Source organism: Archocentrus centrarchus, chromosome 6 (genome assembly GCF_007364275.1).
Source record: "Archocentrus centrarchus isolate MPI-CPG fArcCen1 chromosome 6, fArcCen1, whole genome shotgun sequence".
Lineage (NCBI taxonomy): Eukaryota > Metazoa > Chordata > Actinopteri > Cichliformes > Cichlidae > Archocentrus > Archocentrus centrarchus.
The window spans coordinates 5946623-5961362 of NC_044351.1; the positions used below are offsets into that span (position 1 = coordinate 5946623).

The following is a 14740-nucleotide window of genomic DNA, read 5'->3' on the forward strand; positions in this document are numbered from 1 at the left end:
ACATTATAATCAGTCCGTTTACCATCCAGTTTAACAACCCAATTTTTTTGTTTTGTCAAGAGCCTAGAAAATAAGTGGTAGCTAATGTGGGCTGCCCACTAACCTGTTTGAGTTTTATGAACTTCAGATTATTATGACATGTTGCACTGTTTTACCTGAGATTGTTGTAACATTTTTCTTCCCTGATAAACTGCATTTCTCTGTAAAGATTTCATTTGACTGCTGGAGAAAAAAAATCTCATTGGCTCATTGTTTTTCTCTTTTCAAGCCCTCCTTCACTGTGAGGCTTTGTCTTCCAGCCAACAGAGATTTGGCAAGATGCAAGGCATTATTTAACATGGCAGATGCCAAAATACCTCAAATACAGTAACAGACAAGCAGGCAAATAGACAGACAGCCCAAGGGCAGTGTTGAGAACAAAAAACTCAGTGTTTCATTATGCAAAGAAATCACAAATCTCTTTTCTATGGCTCATATCTTGCATTCTTTCTAATTACCATCCTCTGTTTGTGCCATAATTATTCCAAGTGTCACAACATTAGCCAACTTGAATTGGAGCATAATGAGGCAATAGATAGAGATGAAACAGTACGAGCAAAATCATAGTTTTTACGGTTTGCACAAATGAGGTCTTCCCTCTGATAATTATGTTTGAATTCAGAAGAATGAAATTAGTTTGACTTCCCAGTCACTTGCTGCCTCTCGCTGACAAAGGGAAAAAAGGTTTTGATGGACAAGAATATTTATTTGTAAGTCACTTTTACACAATAAAGTATGAACAATTCTTGATTTTTAATTATTCACACCATTTTTAGAAAACAAACCCTCGCCAATGCTCACTGGTCAGCTGATCTCTGAGTATCTTCTTCAACAAGTGCATTATCTCTCAGTTGCAGATTATTTAAATGCTCACTTGATTGTCAGTGTGTGAAGGCGAGCAATTGTGAGGGAAGCGGATTTTTCTCTCCAGAGGGCAAAAAGGCTAGTGTTAATCATGATGGAGCAGAGTGAGAGGAATTAAAACTAATGAAGTCCTGGGAGACTAGCCTGCTTGCTTCTCACCAACACATTATCTTTGTCTATCCTCACTGTGGACTGTCACTGTCTGCAGGGATTTATGTGCCTTTCCAAAACCTACAGGGACAGTTGGAACAGGGGATAATGGAGTGGTAATAGGAACACCTGTGCACATAGTGACATTTGATAGGAGAAGTGTAGACCTACAGTATAAATTTAAATTTTGTGAAGTTTTATTCTTTAGGTTTGATTTAAACTTTTGGTTGTGATAATATCAGTAAAACAGTAAACTGTGCATGAATACAGTCCTTTTACTTCATATTACAGATTAGTAAGAGTGGGGTAACAAGTTGATATTAAAGCATAAAACATAGAAGCAACATTACCTTGTTTGGAACAGGAGGTCAGGGGTTCGAATACAGTAAGGGTCCCCAGGCTAGACTCCCCCATGCTACTCAAGCCTATCTTGGAATATGAGAGAGAGAGATACATGACTGAAGCCATATCGGCTTGGACGTCGCCCAGATTAAAAAGGTCCACGTTAGGTGTTGAGGAACCAGGACATATTGACAGTTAGTGGGCTTCTGGAACTAGAACGATACAGCATAAATGGACATGACATGAAAATCGGGAACTGTTGAAAAGCTACTACACATGTAATCCCAGTGAAAGAGGTTATATGAAAAGGATGTGGGACCTTTGGATTCTTACATCCACACTGACATTGAAACAACTCGTACCTCAGTGTTCCAACATTCACAAGAAGCAACTGCTCTTGCAACTAGAGATTGACGAGGTACAACACAAATGCTACGGCAAGGGGGAGGCAGGACGACAGGTTGCAGGTAGATATCATCATCCCCACATTCTGAGATTGGGTACCAAGCCCCAATAATAACAACTAGTATGCTGAAAAACAGAGCACCTGACCAGAAATATAAGATCACGGCAAAGATGGAAACCTGGACCCCTCAAAACCAACTATCAAGACTACAGTGGCTTGCAATAGTATTCATACCCCTTGAACTTTTCCATATTTTGTCACATTACAACCACAAACATAAATATATTTCACTGGAATTTAACCCCTTAACTGGCAGCAAAAAAATCACCTGACAAAAACTACATAACACCCTCTGGTTATTATTGGCTCTGAACAACCCATTTCATAGCCTATTAACTGGCCGCGTCTGGTCCGCCGGCCGAATGAAGTGCATTTATATGGCAGGCTAGACCCGCCCATTTTGACTGACACCTCATTCGGCCAATCATGTTAAGAAATGGGTTTCCCAGAGCCAATAATACTCAGAGGGCGTCACGTAGCTTTGTCAGGTGATTTGGTGCAGCCAGTTACATGATTGGCCGAATGACGTGTCAATAAAAATGGGAGGGTCTAGCCTGCCATATAAAAGGGACTACAAACGGCCCGTCACCGGGCCCTTGCCAGTTAAGGGGCTACTGTGAAAGACCAACACAAAGTGGTATACAATTGTAAAGTGGAAAGAAAATTATACATGATTCAAAACCTTTTTTACAAATAAAAAACTGAAAAGTGTGGTGTGCAAAAGTATTGAGCCCCCCTGAGTCAATACTTTGTGGAACCACCTTTTGCTGCAGTTACAGCTGCAGGTCTTTTAGGGTATGTCTCCACCAGCTTTGCACATCTAGTGACTGAAATTTTTGCCCGTTCTTCTTTGCAAAACAGCTCAAGCTCAGTCAGATTAGATGGAGAGCGTTTGTGAACAGCAGTTTTCAGATCTTGCCACAAATTCTGGATTGGGTTTAGGTCTGGACTTTGATTGGGCCGTTCTAACACATGAATATGTTTGGTTTTAAACCATTCCACTGTAGCCCTGGCTTTATGTTTAGGGTCGTTGTCCTGCTGGAAGGTGAACCTCCGCCCCAGTCTCAAGTCTTTTGCAGACTCCAACAGGTTTTCCTCCAAGATTGTCCTGTATTTGGCTCCATCCATCTTCCCATCAACTCTGACCAACTTCCCTGTCCCTGCTGAAGAGAAGCAGCCCCAGAGCATGATGCTGCCACCACCATATTTGACAGTGGGGATGGTGTGTTCAGAGTGATGTTAATTCTCCGCCACACATAGCGTTTTGGATTTTGGCCTTAAAGTTAAATTTTGGTCTCATCTGACCAAAGCACCTTGTTCCACATGTTTGCTGTGTCCCCAACATGGCTTCTGGCAAACTGCAAACGGGACTTTTTATGGTTTTCTTTTAACAATGGCTTTTTTCTTCCACTCTTCCATAAAGACCACATTTGTGCAGTGAACGACTAATAGTTGTCCTGTGGACAGATTCCCCCACCTGAGCTGTGGATCTCTGCATTTGGTCCAGAGTCACCATGGGCCTCTTTGGCTGCATCTCTGATCAGTGCTCTCCTTGTTTGGCCTGTAAGTTTAGGTGGATGGCCTTGTCTTGGTAGGTTTACAGTTGTGCCATACTCTTTCCATTTCCGGATAATGGATTGAACAGTGCTCCGTGAGATGTTCAAAGCTTGGGAAATCTTTTTATAGCCTAAGCCTGCTGTAAACTTCTTCACAACCTTATTCCTGACCTGTCTGCTGTGTTCTTTGGACTTCATGATGCTGTTTACTCCCCAGTATTCTCTTAACCAACCTCTGAGGCCGTCACGGAGCAGCTGTATTTGTACTGAGATTAGATTACACACAGGTGGACTCTTTTTAGTCATTTGCAGTCATCAGACAACTTCTGAATGCAATTGGTTGCACTCAGAGAAAAGGGGGCTCAATACTTTTGCACACTGCACTTTTCAGTTTTTTATTTGTAAAAAATGTTTTGAATCATGTATAATTTTCATTCCACTTCACAATTGTATACCACTTTGTGTTGGTCTTTCATATTAAATTCCAGTGAAATATATTTATGTTTGTGGTTGTAATGTGACAAAATATAGAAAAGTTCAAGGGGTATGAATACTTTTGCAAGCCACTATACATGAAGTACCGTCTGAAATTCCAATAGAAGATGCGAATGCAGCACTACGGACAATCCATACTTGGACATCAGAAAAACCAATCTGTTAATCTGTACCATGGTGACAGTGATCCTCGAGATACTTGGCTATAAGATGAACAGCCACAAGGAGCTGTACCCTCCATGGAAACGATGACTAGAGGCTAAGACCAAGGTAGCATGGAGGGAAGTTAACCAGCTATCAGAGTTGCAGAAAGGCGTGATGAAGAATAGGGAGGTAAGAAGTACAAGCTGTCCATACTTGAGGCCTGAGAAACTGCCAAGCAAAGACTCACAGCCTTGGCTAACTGCTTGAAGAGGTATACCAGAGAGATATCCATCTAACCATCCAAGGTGTGTGCTCAGTGGCAGGGGAACAATGTGAGAACAGCACCCCACCAAAGCTGGAGCAATACCAATGCTCAGTGGCTAGTGGATCTAAGAACAGACCACACCAACCTACCTGAACAGGATCCAGTAACCATTGCAGCTGGACAGCACCAGGCTCTGATATGATACATACCTACTGGTCAATAACCTCCCTCAGTACAACATGGAAACTCCTGTCAAGCATCATAGCAGCTAAGATGAGCAGCCACATGGCACAATACACGAGCAGAGCCCAGAAAGGAACTGGCAGAGATGCCAGGGGAGAAAAACACCAGCTACTGGTAGATAGAACAGCCACTCAAGATTGTAGGACTAGACTGACCAACCTGTGCACTGCCTGGATTTATTACAAGAAAACCTATGACTCAGTGCCGCATACATGGATCCTGGAATGCCTAGACCTATTCAAGATCAACAGGATCCTAAGAGCCTTCATCAAGAACTCAGTGGGAATGTGGAGAACAACAACAGAGGCCACAACACAACAACACAAGACTGGGTACAGATACCGACCCACAGGCACAATGGAACCATGAAGAGGCCGCTAGGAAAGCTGCAACCTCCAGGTACCTGCAGAGAGTAAGGCAAGTCCAAAAGAGTCAGCTGAATAGGAAGAACAAGATCCAGGCAATCAACTCCTACACCCTGCCAGCTGTCAGATACCCTGCTAGGATAATAAGCTGGCCAAAGGAGGAAATAGAAGCCACTGATGTCAAGACAAGAAAGCTCCTTGCCATGCATGGAGAGTTTCACCCCAAATCCAGCACCCTGAGACTGTACGCCAAGCAGAAGCAAGAAGGCTGAGGACTAGTGAGCGTCACAACCACTATCCTAGACGAAACAACAAAGATCAATGAATACATCAGGAAGATGGCCACAAAGGATCATGTGCTAGACCCCACGTGCAGGCTGTGCAGAGATGTCCCTGAGACAATCCAACACATAACAGCAGGGTGCAACATGCTAGCAGGCAGGGCATACATGGAACACCATAGCCAAGTGCCTGGCATGGTATACAGGAACATTTGTGCTGAGTATGACCTGGAAGCCCCAAGTTCAAAATGGGATACGCCCCAAGGGTGGTTGAGAATAACATACCTAAGATCCTGTGGGACTTCCACAAAGGTGTGATGGCTAACCATCATTGTGCTGAACAAACAAAAGCAGAAAGCCGTAGTGATAGACATTGCAATACCAAGTGATGGCAACATCAAGAAGAAGGAACAGGAGAAGCTTGAATACCAAGGGCTCAGAGACGAGCTAGAGAGGATGTGGAAGGTGAAGGAAACAGTGGTCCCCGTAGTAAATGGAACACTTGAGGCGATGACCCCCAAACTGGTAGAATAATGGCTCCAGCAGATTCCAGGAATGACATCTGAGATCTTCTCCGCAGAACCCTCAAGCTCCCAGGCCTCAGGACCTGAGCTTGGAGGACAACGACTGCCCGTAGGGCGAGCTGATATATATTCCTATTTTTGATATATAATATATACATACATACCCTCACCATTCCTAAGATGAGGACAGTCCGTTTAGTTTTGCTGTAGACTGAAAACATTTGCGTTTGACATTAAAAGATTAATATAAGACAAAAGAAAAACATTTCAGGTTTTATTTCCAGGTATTTACATTTTGATCTGATACACAGTTCAGAAGGTAGAACCTTTTGTCTGAGGCCACCCATTTATTATGTATTAGAACGTGACTGAAAAGTGTGTATTGTTGCCATTATGTGTCCTGTTAAATTCAAAAAATAAATAGTGTTAAATGTCTGTGCTACTTTTCAGATTTGGGTTTTGCCTGTGCAGACTGGTTTTTCATGTTGGTTACTCCATTAACTATAAATGCAGAGAGCTGTCTATGGGTGAAAAGGAAGCAATTGTGAAGGTGAGGGAAGATTGAAAATTAATCAGAGCCGTTGCACAAACATTGACCATAGCCAGTACAGCCATTAGGAATGTCCTGAAGAAGAAAGTTATTGTACTAATTCACTGGTGTACTAAGTAACAGATGTCAGACAGGTAGACCAAGGAAAACAACAGCAGTTGATGACAGAAACATTGTGCTGTAAAGAAAAACCCTAAAGCAACTGTTAGTGGCATCAACAAAAACCTCCAGAGAACATGACTGAAGGTATCACAATTTACTTCATGAACAAAAGTACAGAGGCTTCACCAGAAGATGCAAACCACTAATTAACAAGAAGAATAGACAGCCTGGCTGGAATTTGCCAAGAAGTACAGAGACAAGCCTCAGAAATACTGTGACAAAGTTTTATGGACCGACGAGACAAAGATTAACCTTTACAAGTGTGATGAAAAGGCCAAAGTTTGGAGAAAGAAATGGTTTGCTTGTGATGCCAAACATACAAGCTCTTCTGTGAACCAGTGTCATGGCTTGGGCTTGCATGGTTTCTTCATGGCTCATTAACCTTCAGTGATCCTGTCATGCATGATAAGCAGCAGTAAAATGAACTCAGAAGTCTACAGAAACATTTTTGTCTGTCAATTTAAAGATGCAACCAAACTGATTGGAAAATCATTCATTGTGCAGCAAGATAATGACCCAAAACACACTGCAAGCAAAGAATTTAGAACTAAATATTAAGTCTTATTCACTAATCTTATTCATTAATCCATTTTAAGTTTATCTATTCAATCTTTTTGCTCACAAGAAAAATGGGTTGGTTCAGACAAAAGGTGCTATCTTATGAACTGTGTATCACATCAAGATGTAAATACCTGTAAATAAAAACTGTTTATCTTTTGTCTCATATTGATTTTTTTTTGACCAAATGTGTTTAGTCTACTACAAAAATAAAGGTGCTTACTGTTCCAATACTTTTGAAGAAAACTGTGCGTGTGTGTGTGTGTGTGTGTGTGTGTGTGTGTGTGTGTGTGTGTGTGTGTGTGGGTTTATAGAACATATTTTGTATCAAGTAATCTATAGTTTAATCTATGAAGTCCAGACAGTTATGATATTTTCTCATCACCCCCTCCGCAACAGTTCACTTGTGCAATGGGATGTTTCACAAACACCTGCAAGACCTGTACGTCCCCCTGGTGGTGCGATACGTCGATCTAATGGAGTCAGCCATTGCCCAGTCAATCCACCATGGCTTCAAGAAGGAGACCTGGCAGCCTGTCAAGTAAGGCTCGACTGAGCAATCTTTCACTACATTTACATGCATAACACATTCCTGATTATCTCTTTTATTGTGAAAACTTTGATATTTCTACTGAGCTGTTTACATGGATAATGAAAATTAATATTTAACTAATACCTCAACATGTCATTTGTCTCATCAGCTATTTAGCTTCTTTGCTTCAGATGTGTTTTTTCTTTGCTGTTTTTCTACGGGTGTCACACATTCGTTTAGCAAATATTGTCTTGCCCCTCTCTCTTTCACTAATTCAGTAACCATCTGGAAACAGTGGGTGTTGCACTATTTGGGCATATCCAAAAACCTGTTGATAGGCAACTCTAAATCTTTAAAGCTAAGTGTGCTAAAACTAAGTGGGCTTTTTCTCCAACCAGAAATGTGGGTTTTAATTTTTTTCTTCAGAATGTTTATATAGTATCTACTTCACGTTGAAATCCTGGGCTATAATTTGTCTGTACTTTCATGACTCTTAAGTTTGTGTGATCTACAAATTCCTGCCTGTAAAATTCATGTAATGCTACCCCTTACACATAAAATGTATATACATAAAATTGTGAAAAAGGTTCTTCAGTACTTTGATTAATTCCTTGAATCATTGTTATATAGTTGGCACTATTTAAACATAGGAAACTTAAAACCTTTGGAATGGGATTTAAAATAATGGAGCGTACACAGAAATTTGCCCAGGAGGAACTGCAGCAAAGAAAAGAGCTTGAACAGAAACTTCTTAAGGGTTTTTGTATCCCATTCATGCCTCCATGAAAATACAGATGAAAAATCTTTATCTGAGAGGTTTTCTTTTGTGCTCCATTTGATTTTTTTTCTTCAGTTTCCCTATTAAAGAAAAAGTATTTTATTGTCATTTTAGTTCTGTTTGCTATCAGTAATAATGATTTGTTCATGTGTGATCAATGAAACTAAATAATAAGCTAAGATGGAACTGAACACAAATGGCAAGGACACACTGCACTCTTTGACAAAAAGCAACTGGAGCGAAAGAAATGGGATGAATAGAAGTGAGCAATGACTTTTCTTTATTGTTGTTTGCTTTTCATTAGTTTTTGCAAAAAAAAAAAAACCAAAAAAACAAATGGCTGCTTTTCTGGTAGTATTCCCTTTGTGTTTGTGTGCTGTGGTAAAGGATGTCTACTTTTACTCTCGCTGTTTCTTCTCTCTACATATATCTACTATTTCCTTTTGACATTTTCTTGAACTTTGCCACTCACTCTGACCTGGCAGATTGTTAGCTAACAGTCTATCCAGTGTTCCTCTGGCTAAAGTACCCAGCCTTCCCCTGCCACAGATACCAATCTTCTCAGCAACTGCCTGGATTGGGCCGATGTGTGAGAACACGTATGTGTGATTGGTGGCGGTGGTGGTGGTGTGTGTGTGTGTGTGTGTGTGTGTGTGTGTGTGTGTGTGTGTGTGTGTGTGTGTGTGTGTGTGTATGTGTGTGTGTGGGGGGGGTGTTACATCTCAGAGGCTCTGGACTAGAGGTTTTAGTATGTTCTGAATGATCCAAAAGTGTCTTGCATGAATACAAAAATAGGATATATCAATAAAAAAAAAGATACCAGTTCTGCTGCTCATAAGCAGATAGTGTTTTTTTTAAGTATAAATGACCTGTTTGAAAAAAAATAGAAACAATCCAACTTCAGCAACTGAATTGTAAGCAGTATATTTTGTCAGTATCTTTGCTGAATGCTAGCATGTTATAATGCTGGTGTTCATTTAACATCTTGGCCTTTCAACATTACATTGCTCTGCTGTCTAATTTTAATTTAACAAATCAACATAGCAGCATGTTAGTGGTTTATTTTATTATTTATCTCAGCAAGCTGAGATTTTTTTTAAATTAGAAAGCTAATTTTACTAATTAAACAGCTAATTTGCTTATGCTTGGCTCAACATGGTTAGCTAAAGCAATATAAGACTGACTGTAGACTGTAGAGGGAAGCGTGAAGCAAGTGCATGTGTCTTAAGCCTACATTCTTTCCAGCGACCAGCAGGAGGCATCCAGCTATATAGAAATCTAAAAGGAAACATCAGTGCTTCTCACCTCATCTATAACTTCAGCAAACACTTTCCTGAAGGGTTAATCAGCTCAGTCGTTATTTTCAGGTCTTACTACATCTGGTTTTGCAACACCAAGATGGTGACAACAAAATCACACAGATTAACAGGACTTCACTACCTCCTTTTAACTACAGCTAGCATTTATATAAAGTATTTGATACTGACAGGAATTTAGTTACTTTTCTGCTTTAAAACTTGAGATAGAGAAAGAGTTTGGGAAACACCAAAGAAATTATGATTTATCCTTTGCACACCTTGAATTGTAAATGAAAACCTGCAGAAAAGTGTAAATGTTTGAGCAGTGAACAATACCATCAGTAATCATGGACTTTCACTGGCTTACTAAACATACTTCTTAATTCATTTCTTATTTATTGCCCACCGGGGTCCTGTCAAAATTTTACAGAAGCCAAAGAGTTGGAAGAGGAAAAGATTTAAATTTGGCAGAAAATTGGGGTCAGGTCTGGTCTTTAGTGGTCAGATAAATTGATGACCTGTAGCCTGGACTGCCGTCTCATTGTCCTGAATGGTCAGCAGTGATGTCACGATTTTTTTTCTCTTCAGTATGTCTGAAAGTTTATTATCTGCATGTTTATCAACAACACTGAAATTAATTTTAGTTCATTCTGATCTCCACTGATTTTTTTTTTTTTTACTTCTCTGAATGACACCTTGTTCAAGTTTTTTCTAAAAGCAACTTATTACAGACAAAAACTTTACTGTTGACTCCTGCTCTCAGAGAATGAACTGTAGATGTAGCCACATTTTTTGTCTGAATGAGCACAGCATGTGAGGGAGGTTTGTGGTTTCACATAAAACTGTGGCCCTCAGAGATTTGATGGTGAAATTTTGTAATTCGCCATGTGTGTCAAGTCTTTGTGTCAAGTTTTTGTGCTGTGCAGTGTGCATGCCTCAGTGTGGTGAATATCAGTGTAATAACACAGACCCTCAATTTCTGTTGCAGCCTGCAAGGCATAAATCTCCCTGACATTTTGTAAGTTGATGATTATCTGCTTCACATGTGAGATCACCCTCCTCTTTACCTCAGAAATCTCTTGCAGTAGTCTACACATGGCAAAATATGAAGAAAATCCACATGACTGGCCTTCAGATATAACAGTTTGAAATATATTTGCTCTCCACTTAGTGTCCTTAGAAATTTACTTTAAATTATCTCAACACACAAAATACGAGGACTATCTTTAAAGTAGCTCTTTCTATATCCCTCACCCATTCACTACAAAAAGTAAGTAATGACACTCAAAAGGAGGATAAGTATATGCTCTACATACTAGATTTAAGAAGAGGGAGACTCCAAGCAAGTGATTTCTTTTGACAAATGCAAAAAGGAAAGATTTCTTGAAATAACAACAAAAAACATTTACAATGCTTTGTAAATTAAATCAAATGAACTCAAAATCTCCAATCTCATTGTCCATCCTGTATAATGACAATAAAGGCATTCTATTCTATTCTAAAACTATCCTGTCAAAGTTTCTTTCTTTCTCTGAGAAGGAAGAATATTCTTTTTATATGGTCTGAGCTTATAGCACCTTTTAACTTTAGTGATTCTACAGAGTGCTTTGCAATATTCTCATTCACACACACCAATGGTGGTAGAGCGGTGGACCCAAGGACACTTCAGCATGTGGAGGGGCGGACTAAACCACCAACTCTGTGATTAGTGAATAACCTTCCTCACCACCTGAGCCACAGCAGCCTCTCTTAAAAATGTGCCTGCAATTTGAATGAAAGCACTGAGTTCATTTAAACTGAACTCCAAAATGTTATCAAAATGAAATGCATACAGAGTATCCAGTCTTCATACTTCACAGGAAGAAGGAAAAGTGATATGTAATAAGAAATAGACATATAGAACACATAACACCAAAGGTCAGCCATCTTAGGAGAATCTTGTCATACAGCATGGAGTCACAATAAATGTGTTATTCTCACAGGTAAAAGATGACAAATTTGATGGGACTTCAGAAACAAAATTCAATGTGGCTGTGTTCATCATTTACAATTTGAAAAGGTGATGCAACTGTTTGGCTTAGGAAAGCAGTGAAAATCCCTAAACAGAAGTGAACAAAGGGGTTATAACATTTTGACTTCCACTTTTTTCCATTATTTTATCCTATTCACACCCAAAAGGATAATCGGAAGTGGATGGATGGATGGATGGATATAAATCCACTATTGGCAGTGGATTAGTTTAAAATAAACAAATTTGCTTCTACATTGCCTGTAAATAGGGGTTCAATGGAATCATAAAGGAGGTCATATGCACCCAAATTTCGGGTACTGCCTTCTCTGTCTTTGTTTACATTGTGTACTGAATATCTTTGACTTTTAGATTGTTTTATTAGACAAAATGAGATGTTTAAGTGTCACTGTGAGGTCTGGGAAATGATGGATAAAAGACTGTAGCTGTACTATAGATTGACCTATGGAATCAATGAGTTTGTATGCCTAGTCTAGTTTTCTTCAGCTATTACCAAGTATTTTCATGTGTCTGTAGATCTGCAGCAGAGCTGACAGCGTTGGTGGACATGTTTTGTGGTGAGGAGGGGGGTCTCAAGAGGCTGATCGAGGGTGTGTTTCTTAAAAAGGCTCCTCATTCTGACTCCCCAGTCTTTTGCACAACATAGAACACACTTTTTCCTCTCGCTCACTTCACTTGGCCCTCCACTATCCATGAAAAAAAGTGATAATAAAAAGCTGGCACTTCATTAGTGAGCACAGACGGGCGAGTGGTATCGTTCCGTTCCCCGGGGAGCAGGGGAGAGCACGCACAGAGAAGAGCGCCACTAATTAGACATTAGGGGGATAGCCACTGAGCATTTAATTGCACTGCAGCCTCAGCCCAAAGCATATATTCCTGTGTGCCACTTGTTAAGGTAACAGTCTTTTAAAGGCAAAGTGAGAAAAGTGACGGAGTGACTGGTCTTAAACCCACATCTCTCTCTCTCTCTCTCTCTCACTCACGCACACACACGCGCACACACACACACACACACACACACTCAGCTCTAGTGACTTGTCATTCTAGCTAGGCGCTGTACATTTGGGTGTCGGTGGCAGGAAGCATTGCCATGTGTTGCTGTATAACCTGTGCGCAGGGGAGAAGGCAGTAAAAAGGTCCATCTGTCTCTGTTTCTGCCTGACAGTGTGTTGAATCCACACAGATCTACATGCAAACTACAAGAACCTGTTTAAGAACTACACCAGATACAGAATAGACAGAGACTCTGCTGAGCTCTTATAATATTATCTGTCACCAAAATTAGAAAAAAAAAATTATTCGAGGTCTAGTCACAAAAAATGTAAACTACTACTTTGTCCTTAAATGTACACACTCAAATTCACACACCCGTGCCATCCAAAAATCATGCCAGTGCAAATTGGTCATTCGTTACACTAACAATTTCTGGTCTTCTGTTTTAGAACTCTCTAATTTATAACATATTTGTTGAGCAGTGGCCTTTTCTAAAAGTAAAACATTTCTGGGTCTTTTTATTCGGTGGGAGACTGTGAAGCCTCGGCTGTTTTTCAATGCACCAGCACAGTTTGTTCCCTTTCAGTCAATTCACACTGTGTAACACATTATACCCCCCACGTCACCCCCCCCCACACACACACACACACACACACACACACACACACACACGTCCTGGCTGTTCACATTTTTAAGTCACATGATCTGTGATGACTCGTGTGTGTCGTCTGATATACACCCCTGTCATGACAGTCATCCCTGAGTTTTTAAGCTTTTCACCTTGCTAAGAACTCCTCTACTAAGTCGGGCTAGTTACTGCTACTTAGTTCTGTTGTCTGCTGACTTGAAGTTAGCTTAATGGGCCCTGTTGGTGTTAGCTACGATCAGTTGGTGCATAAGCTGCCCGCAGAGTGGTAATTTTGAGTTTTTGGTGCGGTACATTTTTGCATTTCATTCTGTTATGGTATAAATCAAACAAAAAAGAAATATTCTGTCCGCACCAGTCCTCAGGCGTGCAGCTTCTCTTTGCATGATAAAGATCAGCACAAGGCATGCTCCATTTGCCTGGTGATTGTCAATGCTACAGTAATGTGTTAACTGAGCCCAAAGGCTATGCATTTTGTCACCAGCTCTGATGCTCAAACCTGTAAAGATGGGTCATGTTTGTGGAGAAAGTGATGGGAAAGACTTCTGTAGCACAGCATGACCCATCTTTACAGGTTTGAGCATCAGAGCTGTAAAGATGGGTCATGTTTGTGGAGAAAGTGATGGGAAAGACTTCTGTAGCACAGCATGACCCTCTCCTCTCTGAGTTTAGGGACCCAGTTTCATCTGAATCCAAAGACAAGGAGTATTTGGTCAGTGTCACCTCAACTAGCTGGCCTGACTACATGGAGTATGTTGACGTTGAGAATATTGAGTATGAGGTTAACCAAGCACAAGTCAGAACCATGCAAAGGCTACATTCCAAACTATCCACTCACCATGATGACAGCAACATGCTGGACTGTCAAAAAATGCCTGCCTGTGTTCCCAGATATTGGCGCAAACTACTGTCTACCTGCATCACTGTGCCTGGCTATGGACAGTATCTGGAGCTGGATGGATTGGACAAGGCTGGCTTAGTTAATCCACCACCCATGGAATTACCTCTGGCAGTGTATCTGGTCCCATCCCACAACCATTGTGTGGGTGACCCTTCAACTCTTCTGTCCAAGCACTGCAGATTTTCCAAATCTCAGCTGGATAAAATGTATTGGGCTCACTGGTTCCCTAGACAACCCATTGGTGCTTCCCCTTAATGAGGTCAGAGTCACCACTGAGTGCCTTCTCCATCCACCTCGTTGTGCAGTGCGCTCCCTGGTCAGAGGTATGACCTTGACAGTAGTGGTGGAGTGGCATCTGTGGTTGACCCTTTCTGATGTCCCAGGTAGGTACAGGACCATTTACGTGGACCAACCAGTCTCTGATGATGCATTATTTGGGTAGTTATTTGAGGAATCATTCAAAGCATTTAAGGCTAAATTTGAGCTGAGAAATAAGCAGATAGATGCTCTACATGACCCACAAACATGAAATGAATTCCAAGCTTACAGCCAGCTCTTG

At 40.7% G+C, this 14740-nt stretch overlaps 1 protein-coding gene across 7 annotated transcripts in view; it reads left to right on the top strand.

The window, feature by feature from the left end:
• Positions 1–14740, top strand: part of cadps2 (Ca++-dependent secretion activator 2) — a 280333-nt gene that overhangs the window by 188624 nt on the left and 76969 nt on the right. For 4 of the 7 annotated variants that reach the window (XM_030730944.1, XM_030730942.1, XM_030730943.1 and 1 more), the window contains one exon: positions 7404–7545. In XM_030730944.1, coding sequence (XP_030586804.1) covers positions 7404–7545 — 142 coding nt within the window. Of the gene's footprint in view, positions 1–7403; positions 7546–8799; positions 8914–14740 lie in introns of all 7 variants that reach the window. The other 3 variants (XM_030730939.1, XM_030730940.1, XM_030730938.1) reach the window with 1 other exon arrangement.